The sequence below is a fragment of the Triticum dicoccoides genome, chromosome 5A, assembly GCF_002162155.2.
Source record: "Triticum dicoccoides isolate Atlit2015 ecotype Zavitan chromosome 5A, WEW_v2.0, whole genome shotgun sequence".
NCBI classification, from domain to species: Eukaryota; Viridiplantae; Streptophyta; class Magnoliopsida; order Poales; family Poaceae; genus Triticum; species Triticum dicoccoides.
Genome location: NC_041388.1, coordinates 115,053,750 through 115,069,162, shown reverse-complemented (window position 1 = coordinate 115,069,162; position 15,413 = coordinate 115,053,750). Strand labels below are relative to the sequence as shown.

Sequence of the window (15,413 nt, the reverse complement as noted above, 5' to 3'; positions counted from 1 at the left end):
CAACCACCTCCTCTGCTTGTTTATCTCCCTCAGCGTCCCCAGATCCGGAGAGCCACCAGGAGTACAACAACAAGCGTGAGAGGCGGCGACCGCGGGACAAGCACTATCCTCGACCAGATCGGTGTCTGGCACAGGGGCTCGGGGTGGTTGTGGCGGCGGCCTCTTCAGCGGTGTCACCCAACGAGCTCCACGCGCGGGGGAGGCATCTCCACTGCCCACGCCATCACGTTCCCTCGCCGATGCCGGCCTCGTCGCAGAAGAGGGCTAGCCCGCCCGTGCCTCCGGTCAAGTTGCGTTTGGAGGTGAGGGGGGCAACCGCGCCTAGAGGAGGTTGTCCCCAATGCCCGAATCCTCTCATCGTTGAACTTGCCCACATAGTAGGTCACCGCCGCTGGCTGAATTCGCCCAGGTCGGCACCATGCCCGTCTGCCCGCAACTCATCCTTCCTGAAGATGAGCAGATAGGTATCATGAAGCTTCCTCCTTTCAGGTCAACCATTTCCCATTATGTTTTCCGTTCAATTTATGATTTTGTGGTGATATGGACAAAATCTCCATCTTTCTTTTTGGATATTATACTTTTTCTATGGCTACAAGGTGTTTAATAATAATTCAACCAGGCAGCTGTAGAGGTTCACTGAATAATTTTTCCGTTGACATCCTTAACTAGCTACTAGAGATGTATTACTGTATTATATCAATATGTTGCAATTTTCTTAAATTCTGATGTTCTGTGCACGAATTGGATCACTTCTGTTGGGCCTTCTTGTTGGTTGGTAATATACTGGTTCTTTTTGTGTAGGATTATTTGGTGTAGCAAGAATGATAGAGTTCTAGGCTGAAGCAAAGAATGGACAGGGAAATGGTTGCCTCATATGACCAAACTGAATTTTGAAATAATAATTTTTTGAGAGTTCAGATGAGATAGTAACAAATCTGGCTAGGTATATCTCGCAAGTTTCAGAAATCTCTGCTAAATAAAGTGGATTCTTCACCAGTGCCCTATCTGGAGGGCCCCTTGTCATTTTTTGCGACAATGAATTTTCTATTCTTTGTTAGCCATATGCCATATTGTTTCTACACACTGATTTCAATACAGTATGCTTTATTACATTTGAAGTATCTTGTTTTTAATTTATGAAAGGAAACTTTGTGAAGCATCGTACAACAATACCCTGGATTGGTTTAAATGGTATATATTTTTGGTCTGATGAATGTGCTATAGCAAAGAACCATGCAAGCAGTAACTATAAGTTAACAAAAGAAGGATTTCTATCAAAGCTATGTGGACTTTAGGAGGAAATTCGCAATACAGTCTAAAGCAAAACTACGGATGTCCATGGGTTTTCCCCTCAACATTTTGCTTGTTTTGCATCTATTAGTTTCTGGATATTTTTTTGCGTGAGTTTCATTTACTCTATGCTTATGAGATGATAGTTATACCTTGCATGCGATCCATGATACATAATGTTGTTTCTTCACACTATTTCTGTTAAAACCTACACTTGTTCAGTATATGAAGTCAAGTAGCCAATAGCAATAGGGTCATTCAGGTTTTCCTTTTTCTCTTATAGTATATGAAGTGCATATATTTTTAAATCATTACATTGATGTCGCCGACAGTGCCGCCATACATGTTTCTTCCGTCGTTGTCGTCTAAAGGTAGATAAAATGCTCGATTAGATGATCCCAGGTCTCTCTCTCTCATCAAATTTGAGAACATGTTTTCAGGTCTTACAACATATATATCACACGATCATCTATTATTATGGTCACAATTTGATCTCATGACAGAAATTAAATGAAGGGGGGCAACTGGTTGGAGGAGGGAAACAAGTAATATATTTTTCCTTCCTTTATTTGCACCCTCTAAAAGGATGCCATTCCTGTGGTAGGTTGGTGAGTAACCAAGGTATGTATAAGGTGAGTATATTCTTTTCAAGACTTGTGCTTTCTCTATCACCCCATGGCAAACCGAAAAATTGTGTGAGTACAATTATCATTTATATCGTTTGTGTTATTTGCAGATAACAATGGGTTTCCTAGACAAGTATGGTCCTGATAGAGTTCTCGATACACCAATCACATAGGTTATAAACTTAAACCCTTAAAGTAATCATTCGTATATGTCGTAAGTTGTAAGATTTGTATGATAAGTTTTGGAGTTTATGTAGTGCCAATATGCTTTTGTTTTGTTCAAGCTGGTTTTACTGACATTGACGTGGTGCTGCCTACCATGGTTAGACTTGTAGTATAGTTCATGAAATTTAACTTGCCGGTGCATAATTATGAGATGATAGTCATTTCACTTTCAAAAATTCCTTAAAATGTCAGTTTATTGAATAACCTCATTATATGGCTGCGTTGATATTTCTCACTACTAGTGTTCTAAGCAGCTTAAGTTACAATGGTTGTGCTGACACTATGTACTTCTTGGAAGGAGGGCCCGATGCATGAAAAGATATATTATGCTTATTACTATAGTTAGTGCGTAGACAAGCTTTGCGTTAGTGACTGCATTCACCAACTAACTATCCTGTATTGTTAGAAGCCATTCATGTGATATCATTTGCTAAGAAGCGTTGAAAATGCTAAGGAAGATGACGAGAGCTTGCTGATGATATTGGGGTCATTAAATTAATCAGGCAACACTTATTTGCTACTCCCCGTTCCACAATATAAGATATTATTATTACAACCTATTACCACAGATCCTCGTGTTTTGTTCGACAACAACCGTGATGGAACCGTTGACATGAGGGAGGTCCTTTGCGGGCTGTCCAGCCCGGGGAACTCACAGGGCGATGATGTCGTGGGCTCTACTTTTAGGTAAACTTGACAAATGCATTATGCATGAGATGGTTCTTGCAATGATCTTACCAATTGCAGTGGGAGTGCAATGCATATGGATGTCTAATTCAGAGAGATACCTAACTCTGACCGAAAACGTAATAAAACACTACTATTTTCAGATGTACGATGCCGATCGATCAAACATCAACAACAAGTAGGAGCTGGCATCGATGCTTCGAGTAAGTAGGAGATGCAATACTACATCTAAATACTTCAAATAATATCACCGATTTTACATGCTTAGTAGAGTAGGAAGAACTGCAAGATTTTGTATGGTAATTTTGAATTCTTCTCAAAGTGTACATATTCATATCTTGAAGCAAATAATTTATGTATTGTTTTGTAGGGTTTTTGATTATTCTAAGAACAACCTTTTGGAGTTTGGATTACTCCGAGTAATGATTGTAGGAGCTGGGAGTGCTCTCCATGCCCTGCTATGACTGCTTGCACTACATTAGTCTCCCAACACAGGTCATCTCTCTCACCGTTCCCCTTCTTCGCCCCCTCCCTCCAGATTTCATTGTAGCTTTCATATAAAAGAGACTAGATCATGCATAAGAAGAGCATATTCACATTTCATTGATGCGTGCGCATCAGCGGTGAGCTTTTGTGCTACTTTTACTTCATAGTGATGACTAATACTACAAATGTTGGCAAATACTCTACTTTATTTTGTGACGCACTTAGTTCATATCTCTAGATTTTGTTTAGATATAATTTCAACAAATGTACCTGGAATTATTTGTGTTCGTAGCAGATACTTTTTTTTCTATTGGCTGAAATTTTGTTTAGATATTTGTTGTGATGTGTAAAAGTATTGTTGCCCTAATGTTGTTTATGACTGAAACTACCATATGCTCCCTGTTTCAGGAACGAAATAACCAAACTTGTAGGATTCTCTTGGCAACGTTGTGTCTTTGTCGGTGAAATTAGAGAAGACTGCAAAAATGAACAGATAAGGAATTAACATGTTTTCTTTATATTTCATATCATGATGTCTATGTGGTGCATATCGTACTTTATAATCTTAAAACTTAGTAACTTGTGTTTAAATATTTTTTCCCGAGAAACTTGTGTTTAAATCAGAAGAGATAAAGTATTGCAAAGCTACATTTAGTTTATTTGCAGCTAGCTGCGCCAACCATAACCTTGAATTCATTGTCTCGCATGCTTGGGTGAGGCAATGCTCCCTGTCCAGTCTAGGGACATGTCTCAAATAGGTTGAGTTCACATATTTTCTTGTTGACAAGTTTTTTCTCTCCACATTTTGCAGGTTTATATCAGGTGCATTCAGCCAAGTCAAAACAAGACACAAGCAAATCATTTATCAATAAACAAAGCCAACATATCAGCAACACAAAACAAGATTAATGCACACAACCAACATTACAACGCAAAGAAGGGCTCTCACGAGGCTCGCAATGGCGGCCCCAATTAGTGATACACCACTGATCACGAGGGAGGACAAAAGAAAAAAGAAAAAGGGCATCGACCACGCGTAGGGTCATCCGGTGACGAACCGTGTACACTTGTGGCAATCTTGGCTCGCACGAAACGTCGACGTCGCGGCGCCCGACCTGGCCACCCAAATCCAAGCACGCAACTCCCCGCTGGGATTCCCTGCGCCGGACGGGCGCAGCACCCCGTCAGAGCCCACCACTCGTACGACTCCACGCGTCCCCGGGCACCCGCACGAGCCCACCCATCCCCCGCACCGCCACGCGTCCCCTCCGCCTCCCCTTTATACCGCTCTCACGAACGCCTCTCCAACCTTCTCTTCTCTCTCTCTCCTCCGTCCCCTTCCCTCCTCCCATCTGACGCGCGGGGCCCACCCGTCAATCTCCGTCGCCCTCCCCCGCCGCCGCCGCTCGCCGGACGGCAGGGCCCGGCCGCGAGGGTTCCCGCGGATTCTCCACGCCTGCCTCCCGCCTCTTCCGCCGCAGCCGTCGCCGATCCGGGCCGATCGCGGCGTCCGTCCGTCTCTAGGGTTTCGCTCCTCGCGGCCCCTCCGAGGCCGTCCGAGAGATCCCGATCTCCCTGGCCTGGACGCGCCAGGCTCACGTCCCGGCGATCGGCGACGCTCGATTCGGACCCCCGGCGAGGGGCGCAAGCTCGCGGGGAGGGGCCATGGCCTCGAGCCTGCTCACCACAGACAAGAGGTGCGAGATGCCTATCCCCCTCGCGCGCGCGACGCGATTTCCTCTCCCTCGTCGTTTTGAATTTCGTCCGCGACTGGATGCGCAGGGCCTTTGCATTGTTGCGCGTGGTGATTCTGGCGACGCTTGCTATTTTTGTTTTAAAATTGCAAATATCCGTTTTTTTTCTAATCATCGATTTGTAGTAGTGCTTGGCGGGTGGTAGTATTTAGCTTTGGTGTCGTTCGAATGCTAGTTTCCGGATCGGAAGCATGACAGGCAGAGTGCATTTCTAGGTTGTCTGGTTCAATTCTATGCTGTTCGACGGTTAAGCAATCCAGTTGTGTGGTATGGTATCTGCGCGGCAGCGTCATGGCACCAGATGGTCCCAGATGAGCCCGTGCTCTTCTTTCAACCAAGCAAATATGTATTTATAGCTGATATGCTTCGTTTCCTCTCAGTGTATTTATCAAATCCTTTTAACGGCAGAAAGTCAGTTATCTGCTTTCTCTTAAAGAACTGTCTTTTGTCCAAGGGCAGACTGCTCAGGTTTTTGTTAATGCAGTCAGTGAACCTTGATGAATGATTCGGCAGAGTATGTATTTAGTGTATTGAACAAATTTTTTATCAAGAATACAAGATGCAAGTCCAGGCTCATATCACGTTTCATCTTGGCCCATCAGCAGACAGGAGTGCCCGAGCCTTTTTTGGGCCGTTTTCACCTTCCTATTTGTAAGCCCGTGTTTTATTGGTTAAGTGGTATTTGAACAAAAAGTTTTGAATCCTTTCGATAGCATACTGTCAAGGAGCATTTGGCATAACTCTGCACACTTCCATCTCTCAGCCATAATCATTCGGAAACACTAAAAATCCGATGGCAAATCTGACGTTTTTCATGTCAATTTACATTGGTGTGATAACGGCAAATTTAGTTTGCAAGCCCTGCAATTTCTGACAAAAAAATGAACTGAGGCGGATTTGCCATACTCGCCAACTAAACTTGCCATCCTCGGAGAACATAATTTGCTATGAAAAATGTTTGATTTGCCTAAAAAAACAATTTGACGTCAGATTTGTAGTGGAGTCCTAATTATTTCTGTGTATTAAATTTGTTAAATGCTTTATGTACTGATTTGCAATGCCATTTGATAGAATATTTGTAGTTCTCTTCCTATAGATGGATGATTAAGCTCCATTCATTTATCCTTCTGAGACTCAATATTTATATTGATATGCAATATGTTTTTTAAGACTATGCCCACATAATCAGGTTAACGCACTTAATAATTGTTGCTTAGTTATAGCACTGCTGCTGATGTACTATGTGTGTACTTTATTATTCTGTACTGCTTTCTGCAGATGGGCTGCTCCTACAAGGAAATCTGGCATGACTGTTCTTGGAAAAATCCCAAAGCCCATTAATTTGCCAAGTCAGAGGTAACAGTTTTTGTATTGGACATTGTAAGCGAAATCTTATCTTTGTATACTTCTATGTGAACTGATTTAGTAGTTCTCATGAAGGTTGGAAAATCAAGGTCTTGACCCCAAGGTGGAAATCGTTCCAAAGTGAGTTCCCACACTCATTGTTATACCACACTTTTTTTATCCATTCTTTTCGTGATCTGATGCTACTCATTCAGAGTTCTCAATAGTTTTCAACAATTTCTAGTGATGAGGTTATCATTTTGATTTTAGGGGCACCCTCACATGGGGCAGCAAACCAGGACCTACAACACCAAATGCATGGAATTCCTCGTCACTTCTATCTCCCAAGAAGGATGGAAATTCTGGTGCACCAAGCCAATTCAATGGCCGCCCCTCTTCCGGTGGAGGTTCAAGGCCCTCAACAGCTGGAAGTGAATCTCTTGACTCTCCTAATGCTTGGGGTCCAAATTCTCGGCCGTCCTCAGCTTCTGGCACATTACCATCACAAAATGTACCAGTGGTCACAAATCGTCCTCGAAGTGCAGAGACAAGACCAGGAAGCTCACAGCTTTCTCGGTTTGCAGATAACCCCTCAGATAATATGAATGTATCGATAAGGACTGTTGACAGATCGGTAATTCACAATACTTACTTTATATGGCTTGGGCGTCAGCAATCGGAGCCTACTTAATAATATGTTTGTTCTTAACTATGTAGGGATCTTCACATGGGCATGCGTTTACTCTAAGTACCGGTGATTTCCCAACACTTGGTTCTGAGAAAATCTCTGAATCAAACAGTCAACGAGGTAATCTGCACGCAAAATGTATTATACATATTTTTTGTTATAGGCCATGACTTCTTACTGAATATTTGGAATTCTTGATTGTATTGATCATATGGTATGCTGATATATGCCATATCTGCTAGATTTATTTCCGCAAATCTCAGTTCTTTGTTCTGACTGATCTGATTTCAAATTCAAATGACGTATATTCAGTTGATATACGAGATAATTTCTCCTAACAGTTCAGCCTTTTATTCTAGGTCATAGTTCAAAAGGGCGCCCAACTTCTAGTTCTGGCAAAGATGGAACCCAAAATGATACGGGGAAGAGCCTACCTGCTGGTATTTAATTTCACCGTTTTATACTTGCTAATGTCCTTACCGTCTTGCTGTTGCATGTATATATTTATTATGGTCTGACCACTTAATGGGATACCGTTTCTGTGTTTTAGGATCTGGCGAAGTAGTTCGACCACCTAATAATCAACCAGCAGATATCATGAAGACAGATCAGCAGGCACATGATGGAAGTGCTCCCTTTCCTGCCACAGGTCCTCCAAATGATGCTCAGCAGCCACAGCCATACCCTCCTAACTACTGTATGCCCCCTCCGCAGTTTGATTCATGGCGTGCACCTCCTGGCCACCCACCTGAGGGAATGTGGCATAGAGGACCAGGTGGCCCATACAGACCAGTTGGTCCCTCTAGCAATTTCCCTGTGGAACCATTCCCTTATTATGGTCAGTTCCCACCCAACTCAGAAGCAGCAGCAAGGCAGGGCTCAGGGCATGGTGGATATCACTCGAAAAATGCCGATGCATATCATTCTATGACTCCTAATTCGTATGTTATGAATCAGCCTGTTATTCCAGTCAGGCCAGTTTACCAGGGCCCAATCCCTTATGATGGATATTATGCTCCTCAACGGCCAAATTTCAATAATGCCAATGTAAGAGATTCACCATTCCTTGGAGGCCCTCATCAACCAGGAATATTGAATCAATTTCCCAATCAGAATGAGAAATTCCAGCCTGGACATTCTCCGAGCAGAGCAGTCAAACACGAAGCAAGTCCCAAGGAGCTCTCCGAATCTGATAGAGTACAGTTGATCTGTCGAGGACAAACTAGGATTTTGCATGATAACCCTGATCGTTTAGTGGGTCCTGGTGAAGTTGAAAGGAAGAGTCAGCCTGCACCACCACTTCTTCCACATCCAGATGGAAATCGAAACGATGTAAACACAAAGGCAGATACAAGGAATACCCCTAGTGAAAGGAACATGGTGCTTATGAAGTCAGTGCATGATAACAGAGGTCCTAATCGTACAAGCCATTCGTCTGTTTTGGAAAATGCACATTCCCATCCCAGGGAAACTGATGATGGTGCCCACCTGAAAAAGTTGAAGGAGGATAATCTTCCGCTTGATCAGCAACCTATCATTAAGAAGAATGCAGCTTTGATAGAGAAAATAGGGAGTTTGAACAACAAAGCTAGAAATGTTGATGCACGTAATGTTGCAGAAGCATTTTCAAACAAGGAAATCAAAGAGAAGCAGCTAAAAAATGCTGATTCAAAAGCAGACCGGGTGATAAAAGATGTTCCATGTACTCCTGCTATCACTGCTTTTGCTTCTGCTTCTGGTCAGGCAGGATGTGTTTCTCCTCGTTCTCCTGTGGTACAGAAACTGCAGAAGGGACCTAATGATGGCGGGGTTGTTGGACCGCTACACTCACATTTTGCTGAAGCCAGCAAGTCTGGAAAGCTGGGTGTATCAACTCATGATCGCACACATAGGCGGGTTGATTCTTCAAGAAATAGCCACCATGGTCCTGCTAAAGACATGCTTCCCAACAATACTACAGGACATGGGCGGGGAGAAATTTATGCAACTGAATCTTTGCCAGTAGTTCAAGTGAGGAATAGTCAGCATGACCAGCCTCTGGAGCATGTTTCGCAGCTGCCACTTGATGATATGCCAGCTTCACCCGATTATGAATCTCAGGTATGTTTGCAGATTTCTTCTGACAATACTTTTTACAGTGGAAGAGTTTGATTATGAATTTTGTGATATAGTAGAAAACCGAATTAATTAACTATGTATGTTTGGAAAATATTTCTGCAAGAAAATCCAATGAAATTATTTTCATGTAGCCAAACTATATACTTACATTTATAGATGTATATTGTTTCAAAAGTTTGACTGGACGTGCCTCACAACAACCTGTTTTTAGGATGGAGGTACTTCCTCAGCTCTCACCAGTAATATATCTCTTCACATATCCATTAAAAGTATTAGGGCGTGTATAGTTCATTACTGCACTTCACAAAACTTTAGTTGTGCAAATGTGACTAGTAGATATTTTGGTTCATTGGCACAATTTGTTAGCCTTGGGTTCTGCAGCACATGTGTCACGGACTTATGCTTTTTGAAAGCCTGCAAGGTTGCAACCAATTTGTGGTGGTCAACCAAACATGCCATTGATACCCTGCACTAATGAATTAATATTCATCAAGTGCATTTCTAACAGCTGTGGTTTGCTGTTGGCACTTTTAGTCCATAATATATTGCCGTATCTTGTATATTTGTATATGAGGTATTGTTTGGACTTCCATTTCTATTAACAAATGTTGTCGTTAAATAGCTGTTGTTAAGTAAGGATTGGTGCTGTTTGTTACAACGTAACATACTTGTGTATATTTTCATTATTGATGCGAGGTCAGGTTTTATCTAAAATTTCAAATCTCAATAAATGGTACTAATGACCTAAAATGTCTTATACTCCCTCCGTTCCTAAATATTTGTCTTTCTAGACATTTCAAATGGACTACCACATATGGATGAATGTAGACATATTTTAGAGTGTAGATTCACTCATTTTGCTCCGTATGTAGTCACTTGTTGAAATATCTAGAAAGACAAATATTTAGGAACAGAGGGAGTATTTGGTTATAGAGGAAGTATAAAACAACACAAAATGTTGTACCATATGCTGCTGTGCATGTCACATGACTTGTTCTTGCAGGCTCCCATCTTTTTATACCCTTGCATTCTTTAATGCCACATTTGGTTTTGTGCCATTACTGCCTGCTTACCAGTCTTATTGTTACTCCCTCTGTCCCAAAATAAGTGTTTCAATTTTGTACTAACTTTAGTATAAAGTTATACTAAGCTTGAGACACTTATTTTAGGACGGAGGGAGTATTAAATAGATATACTCTGTTTACAATACATATATCACAGCAGATTAAGAAGTTATACTACATTGAGTTACTTTCTTAATAACCTGTGCAATTCTTCTAATAACCTTGTTGCCTACTAACTAGTATTTGATTGTTGCATTTCCTATTCAGCGTGTAAAAATGAGGGAGTTGGCTGTACAGCGTGCCAAACAATTGCAAGCCGAGGAAGAAGAACGGACAAAGCGACAAAAGGCAAAAGCTCTTGCAAAATTGGAGGAGCTGAACAAGCGTTCATCAGTACATCAGAAGGATTCCAGTGATCCACCACCAGAAAATGACAACGTGCGTAATGAGCAAAAGGCTGGAGTTGATGAGACTACTGAACCTGCGTCTTCAACTGCTGAATCACATGATGTTACTTTATTGGATAATGTTAGTATTCTTCAGCCACCGAATGAACCCAAGGATACTGCAGTTCCTGCACAGCCCATGTCTACTCTACTACATGCTGAGGGTACAGGTAAAGATGCTTCTGGTCATAACACTTCAACCTCAGGCATGAACAAACAGAGCAACATGACGGAGCATATAGCACATAAAAGTATATCACTGTCACATGATGTCAGTGTTCCAAAGCCTAGGCAGGGCAACAGAAAAAGGCATGCTGTTTCAGAGGATAAAATTCCTGGTGAGAAGTCAAGTGTGACAGTAAACACAGAAAATGTTAAGAAAGCTGTTGAGGTTTCTTTGGACACATCAACTGCTGTTGTTACATCACATGATGATCCGCCAGCCCACAGCAAGAAGAGTGCCAGGAACTCGAGAAATAAGAAAAAAATTGATGATGCTCCTGCTACTTCCAAATATCCACCCATGGTTCTTGGTCAGCAGAATACACCAAGCATCTCCAGTATGCCAAAAATAAAAACCGCTGGCGTTATCATTAGTAGTTCTATACTTCCTGCTGAAAACACCGTGCTTACTGTTGGAAGTATAACTGTGGGTGGTATTTCATTTGGATCTTTCAACCAGGAGCGCCTGAAATTACCAGAGGAAGCTCAGAGCACTGCAAATAGCCGCCCAAAACCTCAGCAATCAAAAGGATCAAAAAAGATTCAACATGCTATCCGACCTGTCGAGAAGCCACATGGGAATGAGAGTGTTGTCTGGGCACCAGTTAAGCCATCAGGGTGGAATGAACCATCTGAGGAAGCTAATGCAGCAGTAGCAGCCAGGCCTAAGCCAATTGGAAAGGGCACCACTGATGGGGAGAATGTCACACGAACTAAGAGAGCTGAAATGGAAAGATATGTGCCTAAGCCACTGTCCAAAGAGCTTCAACAGCAGAATTTGGAACAAAATTTACCTGTAGAAAAATCCTCTGTGGAGAACAAGAGTAATGATAATGAGAAGTTAACCGCTGCTAAAGAGCCCAAGAAATGGGAGGACAGAAAAACTAGTAAAGGGCATGGGAAGTCTCATTCTTCTTGGCGCAGAAGGAATACAGATGACTCATCTTCGGTGGTACCAGTACCTTCTGAGCGAGCAGACAGCTATCAAGAATCACACGAAGTTCAGAGGCCTTCTGACAAGCATCGGCAGCTTGAACCTGACAAGCAAGCAGATTATGCTGCCGGGAATAGTTTGGCTCCAGCTGAAGCAGTTGAGTTACCTGCCAGTGCCGCAAAAGAACATGCTGCAGCTAACAGGCAAAGGAGGCAGCATGTTAAGGGCCCAAAAAACGAGGCAAGTAACTACTCAAATGAGAACAGAGATGGCAGGAAAGATGTGAATCACATGTCAACACGTGGAATGGATGCAAACTCTTCTGAACATAGAAACATGTCAAAACCTGAGGTGAAGAGCAGCGCAGGACACTCTAGAGCACACTGGAAACCAAAATCTTCACATTCCCAGAATAACTCACAGGGCAATAATACCACTGAAGGTCAGGTGGACAGTGCTACTCTGCAAGACAGCAGCAATCGTGATAGTAATCAAGGTAAAGGTGACATGACAAATGTGGATGAGAACCAGAAGGGCGAGAGTCATGAAAATGCAGAACAGCAGCAGCTTAATCACGCAACCCGTCGCCAGGGACAGCACAACGGGAGGTATCACAGGGGAAGCAGTGCGCACAGGGGAAGGGGTTATGATGCTGGGCAGCCAAGCCATGGCGCAAATGCAGAAAGGCGGAGGGGTAGCACTCATCTTGAATACCAGCCAGTTGGTTCCAACAAACCCTCAGACTTCCAGCAGAACCCAAGTGCCGATGAACAAAGTGCAGGGCCTCCAGCTCCAGGACCGGTGTACAGGGAGCGCGGCCACAACAGGGGCCACCGCCCGCCTGGTGGTCACTTTGTCAAGCGGAATCCTGCCCCAGCCCCAGCCCCAGCCCCGGCTCCAGCTCCTAATTCTTACCGAGAAGAATGATCTTCCCTTGCCCCCATGATTGTTGAGATTTAGGAATGTCGAGTCATTCACAACAGGTAAGCAAATGAAAAATTTCAGCATTCTAGTTTACTGCCTGTACAGGCAGCTTGTGTGATCTCATCCCCCTCATGGCTAACATGTTCAGAGGCCAGCAGGTTGAATGTTTCTCGGCAGTGGCGTGGCGGTCGTCGGTCCGGGTCACCAAGTAGGTTGTAATGTTTTTTTTGTTCTCAGGGCTTTTGGGCCTTAGCGTGTGATTGTTAATTTTTCCGAAGGACATCCCTTGCTACGGTGAGATGTGATGCTTTAATTGTACTAACGGAGTTGATTAAGTACTGGGACGCGAAAATGCTAGTAGTGTTTGCTAACGGGAACAGAAGCGTTGTTTTTTTACTTATTTGTTGGTATTCGGTACATGAAAGTTGGTGTCATGTTGTGTTTCCGTTGACTGGAAGATAGGTTTGTCAGGAATAATTGACTTCTTTTGTACAATATGGTTACAACGAAGGCCCTTGTACGATATTACCTTTTCTTTTATTCAATGTGAGTTCCTGGTTTCGTTCACCAAATCTTTTGATAGGTATGCAGTTAACTGTCGCCTGTACCAACAAAAGAGTTTTTTCCTACCAGACTAGCAGCATATGGCCGCTGGATAAGCAGGGTGCCCCCTGCGCACAGCGCACCTTCCTCCGAAGTTTTCAAAATTGTGCACCTTCCGTCCGAAGTTTTCAAAATTATAAAAACCGACAAAGCTGATTACGTGGGGTTTGCTAATAACTGCTGATATTTACGAAACTAATTCAACATTTTACGAAACTAATTCAATGTTTTTGGATAGTAAGGAGAGTAATAACAGTAGAAAACTGCGCCAACGTCTGGAGGTACTACCTCCGTCTCAGTTTACAAGTCCTACGTGTATACCTGGTTGTTAATTTAATCACCCTGATATAAACTATATAACATAGAAATTATATTTTTTGAAAATAGAACATTTGAAGTTTATATTGGTATATTTTTTGTAACATTTTTTTTGAAATGGAGGCAAAAGCTTTGCCTCATCCATTAATTAAGAACGAAACGGACAAGAGTTTGCAACATATTGTGAAAGAGAAAAAAATTGAAAAATGTTACATCATGATCATTACTCTCCCGGCATCAAAAGACCCACATTTTTTGCCCCGGTGATGATTCAAAGTTTAGCCTCGCTCTTTATGTTGATAAACAGGATGTTGGGTGGGTTGAACTTGTTGCGAAAAATCCTCGCGTTCCTCTCATTCCATATGGTCCAACTAACAAGCATTGTGAGGGAGGCCATAGCTTTCCTATGCACCCTCGTTGCGCTAGACATCCTTGTCCACCAATCTTTGATCGATCGCTCCCCCGACCAAGTAGTAATATCCATGGTATCCAATCGTAGCCATACTTTCAGCATTTTCCAGAGCCTCAACGTGTATCGGCACTTGTAGAAGAGGTGAGCCACAGATTTTTGCTCCCTCTTGCATAGTGGGCAAAGTCCGCAATTGTCCCAATCTCGCTTGGCCAAACGGTTGGCGGTCCAAACACGATTTTGAATTGCTAGTCAAGCAAAGAACTTGATTTTTGGGGGAGCCCAAACCTTTCAAATGGTTCTATTCATTTCTGTGCACGCATGCCCTGTAATATATGACTTGTATTAGATTGGTTAAATTGGATTTAGGGGTACGCACATGCCCTGTAAACTGAAAGAGTGGGAGTAGTAGTAATTTATGTTTCCATCAATTGGTGAATCAGCTTCCATGGTTAGTGATGATTGCTTTGATGAAATAAGATTGTGTCGTGCATCACGATACTGCTTCCATGGAAAAGGAAAAGAAATACTTGCTTCCATGAACGGAAGCATATTTTTCTATCAATGGAAGTACCGTGTTTTGTAGGGAAACAATCGTTGATAATTGCTTCCAATAATCTCACCTTTCTTGCTGTGCACATGTAACGCCCTGGATATAACTTTCCCTATTTGTACTTCAACTCTTGCCGTTTCCGGCGTTAAGTTATATTTATTTCCTCGGATTCGGGTTTTTGTCTCCGTGTGTTGTTGTCGTTGTCATGCATCTCATATCATGTCATCATGTGCATTGCATTTGCATACGTGTTCATCTCATGCATTCGAGCATTTTCCTCGTTGTCCATTTTGCATTCCGGCGCTCCGTTCTCCTCCGGTGGTCATTTCTAGCTTTCTTTCGTGTGTGGGGATTAAACATTTCCGGATTAGACCGAGACTTGCCAAGCGGCCTTGGTTTACTACCGGTAGACCGCCTGTCAAGTTTCGTATCATTTGGACTTCGTTTGATACTCCAACGGTTAACCGAGGGACCGAAAAGGCCTCGTGTGTGTTGCAGCCCAACACCCCTCCAATTTGGCCCAAAACCTACCTAACTCTGCTCCATCATCTAGAGCGTTCGATCACGATCGCGTGGCCGAAAACCGCACCTCATTTGGACTCTCCTAGCTCCCTCTATGCCTATATATACACCCCCTCTAAATCCGGATCTTTCTCCCCCGGAAACCCTAAAAAAATCATCATCGTCGCCGCCGGACAGCTTCCCCCACCGAGGGACGTGTC

At 43.0% G+C, this 15,413-nt stretch overlaps 1 protein-coding gene and 1 long non-coding RNA gene across 3 annotated transcripts; both read left to right on the top strand.

The window, feature by feature from the left end:
- Window positions 1–290: 290 nt before the first annotated feature.
- LOC119299919 lies at window positions 291–4,449 on the top strand. The gene is made up of 6 exons (XR_005146349.1): window positions 291–1,922; window positions 2,027–2,089; window positions 2,711–2,828; window positions 2,972–3,031; window positions 3,199–3,323; window positions 3,723–4,449. It is a non-coding gene; the product is annotated as an uncharacterized LOC119299919 (long non-coding RNA).
- A 181-nt stretch (window positions 4,450–4,630) lies between these two features.
- Window positions 4,631–13,348, top strand: LOC119299918 (protein MODIFIER OF SNC1 1-like). Of its 2 annotated transcripts, none has more exons than XM_037577031.1 (9): window positions 4,631–5,011; window positions 6,347–6,424; window positions 6,509–6,553; window positions 6,683–7,046; window positions 7,130–7,220; window positions 7,460–7,540; window positions 7,651–9,200; window positions 10,550–12,867; window positions 12,967–13,348. In XM_037577031.1, exons 1-8 carry the CDS (start codon window positions 4,980–4,982, stop codon window positions 12,809–12,811), a joined length of 4,503 nt encoding a protein of 1,500 aa, XP_037432928.1. In that variant the 5' UTR covers window positions 4,631–4,979; the 3' UTR covers window positions 12,812–12,867; window positions 12,967–13,348. The 2 variants fall into 2 exon arrangements, with proteins under 2 accessions (XP_037432928.1, XP_037432929.1); XM_037577032.1 differs by having other exon boundaries at window positions 12,964–13,348.
- The last annotated feature ends 2,065 nt before the right edge of the window (window positions 13,349–15,413 follow it).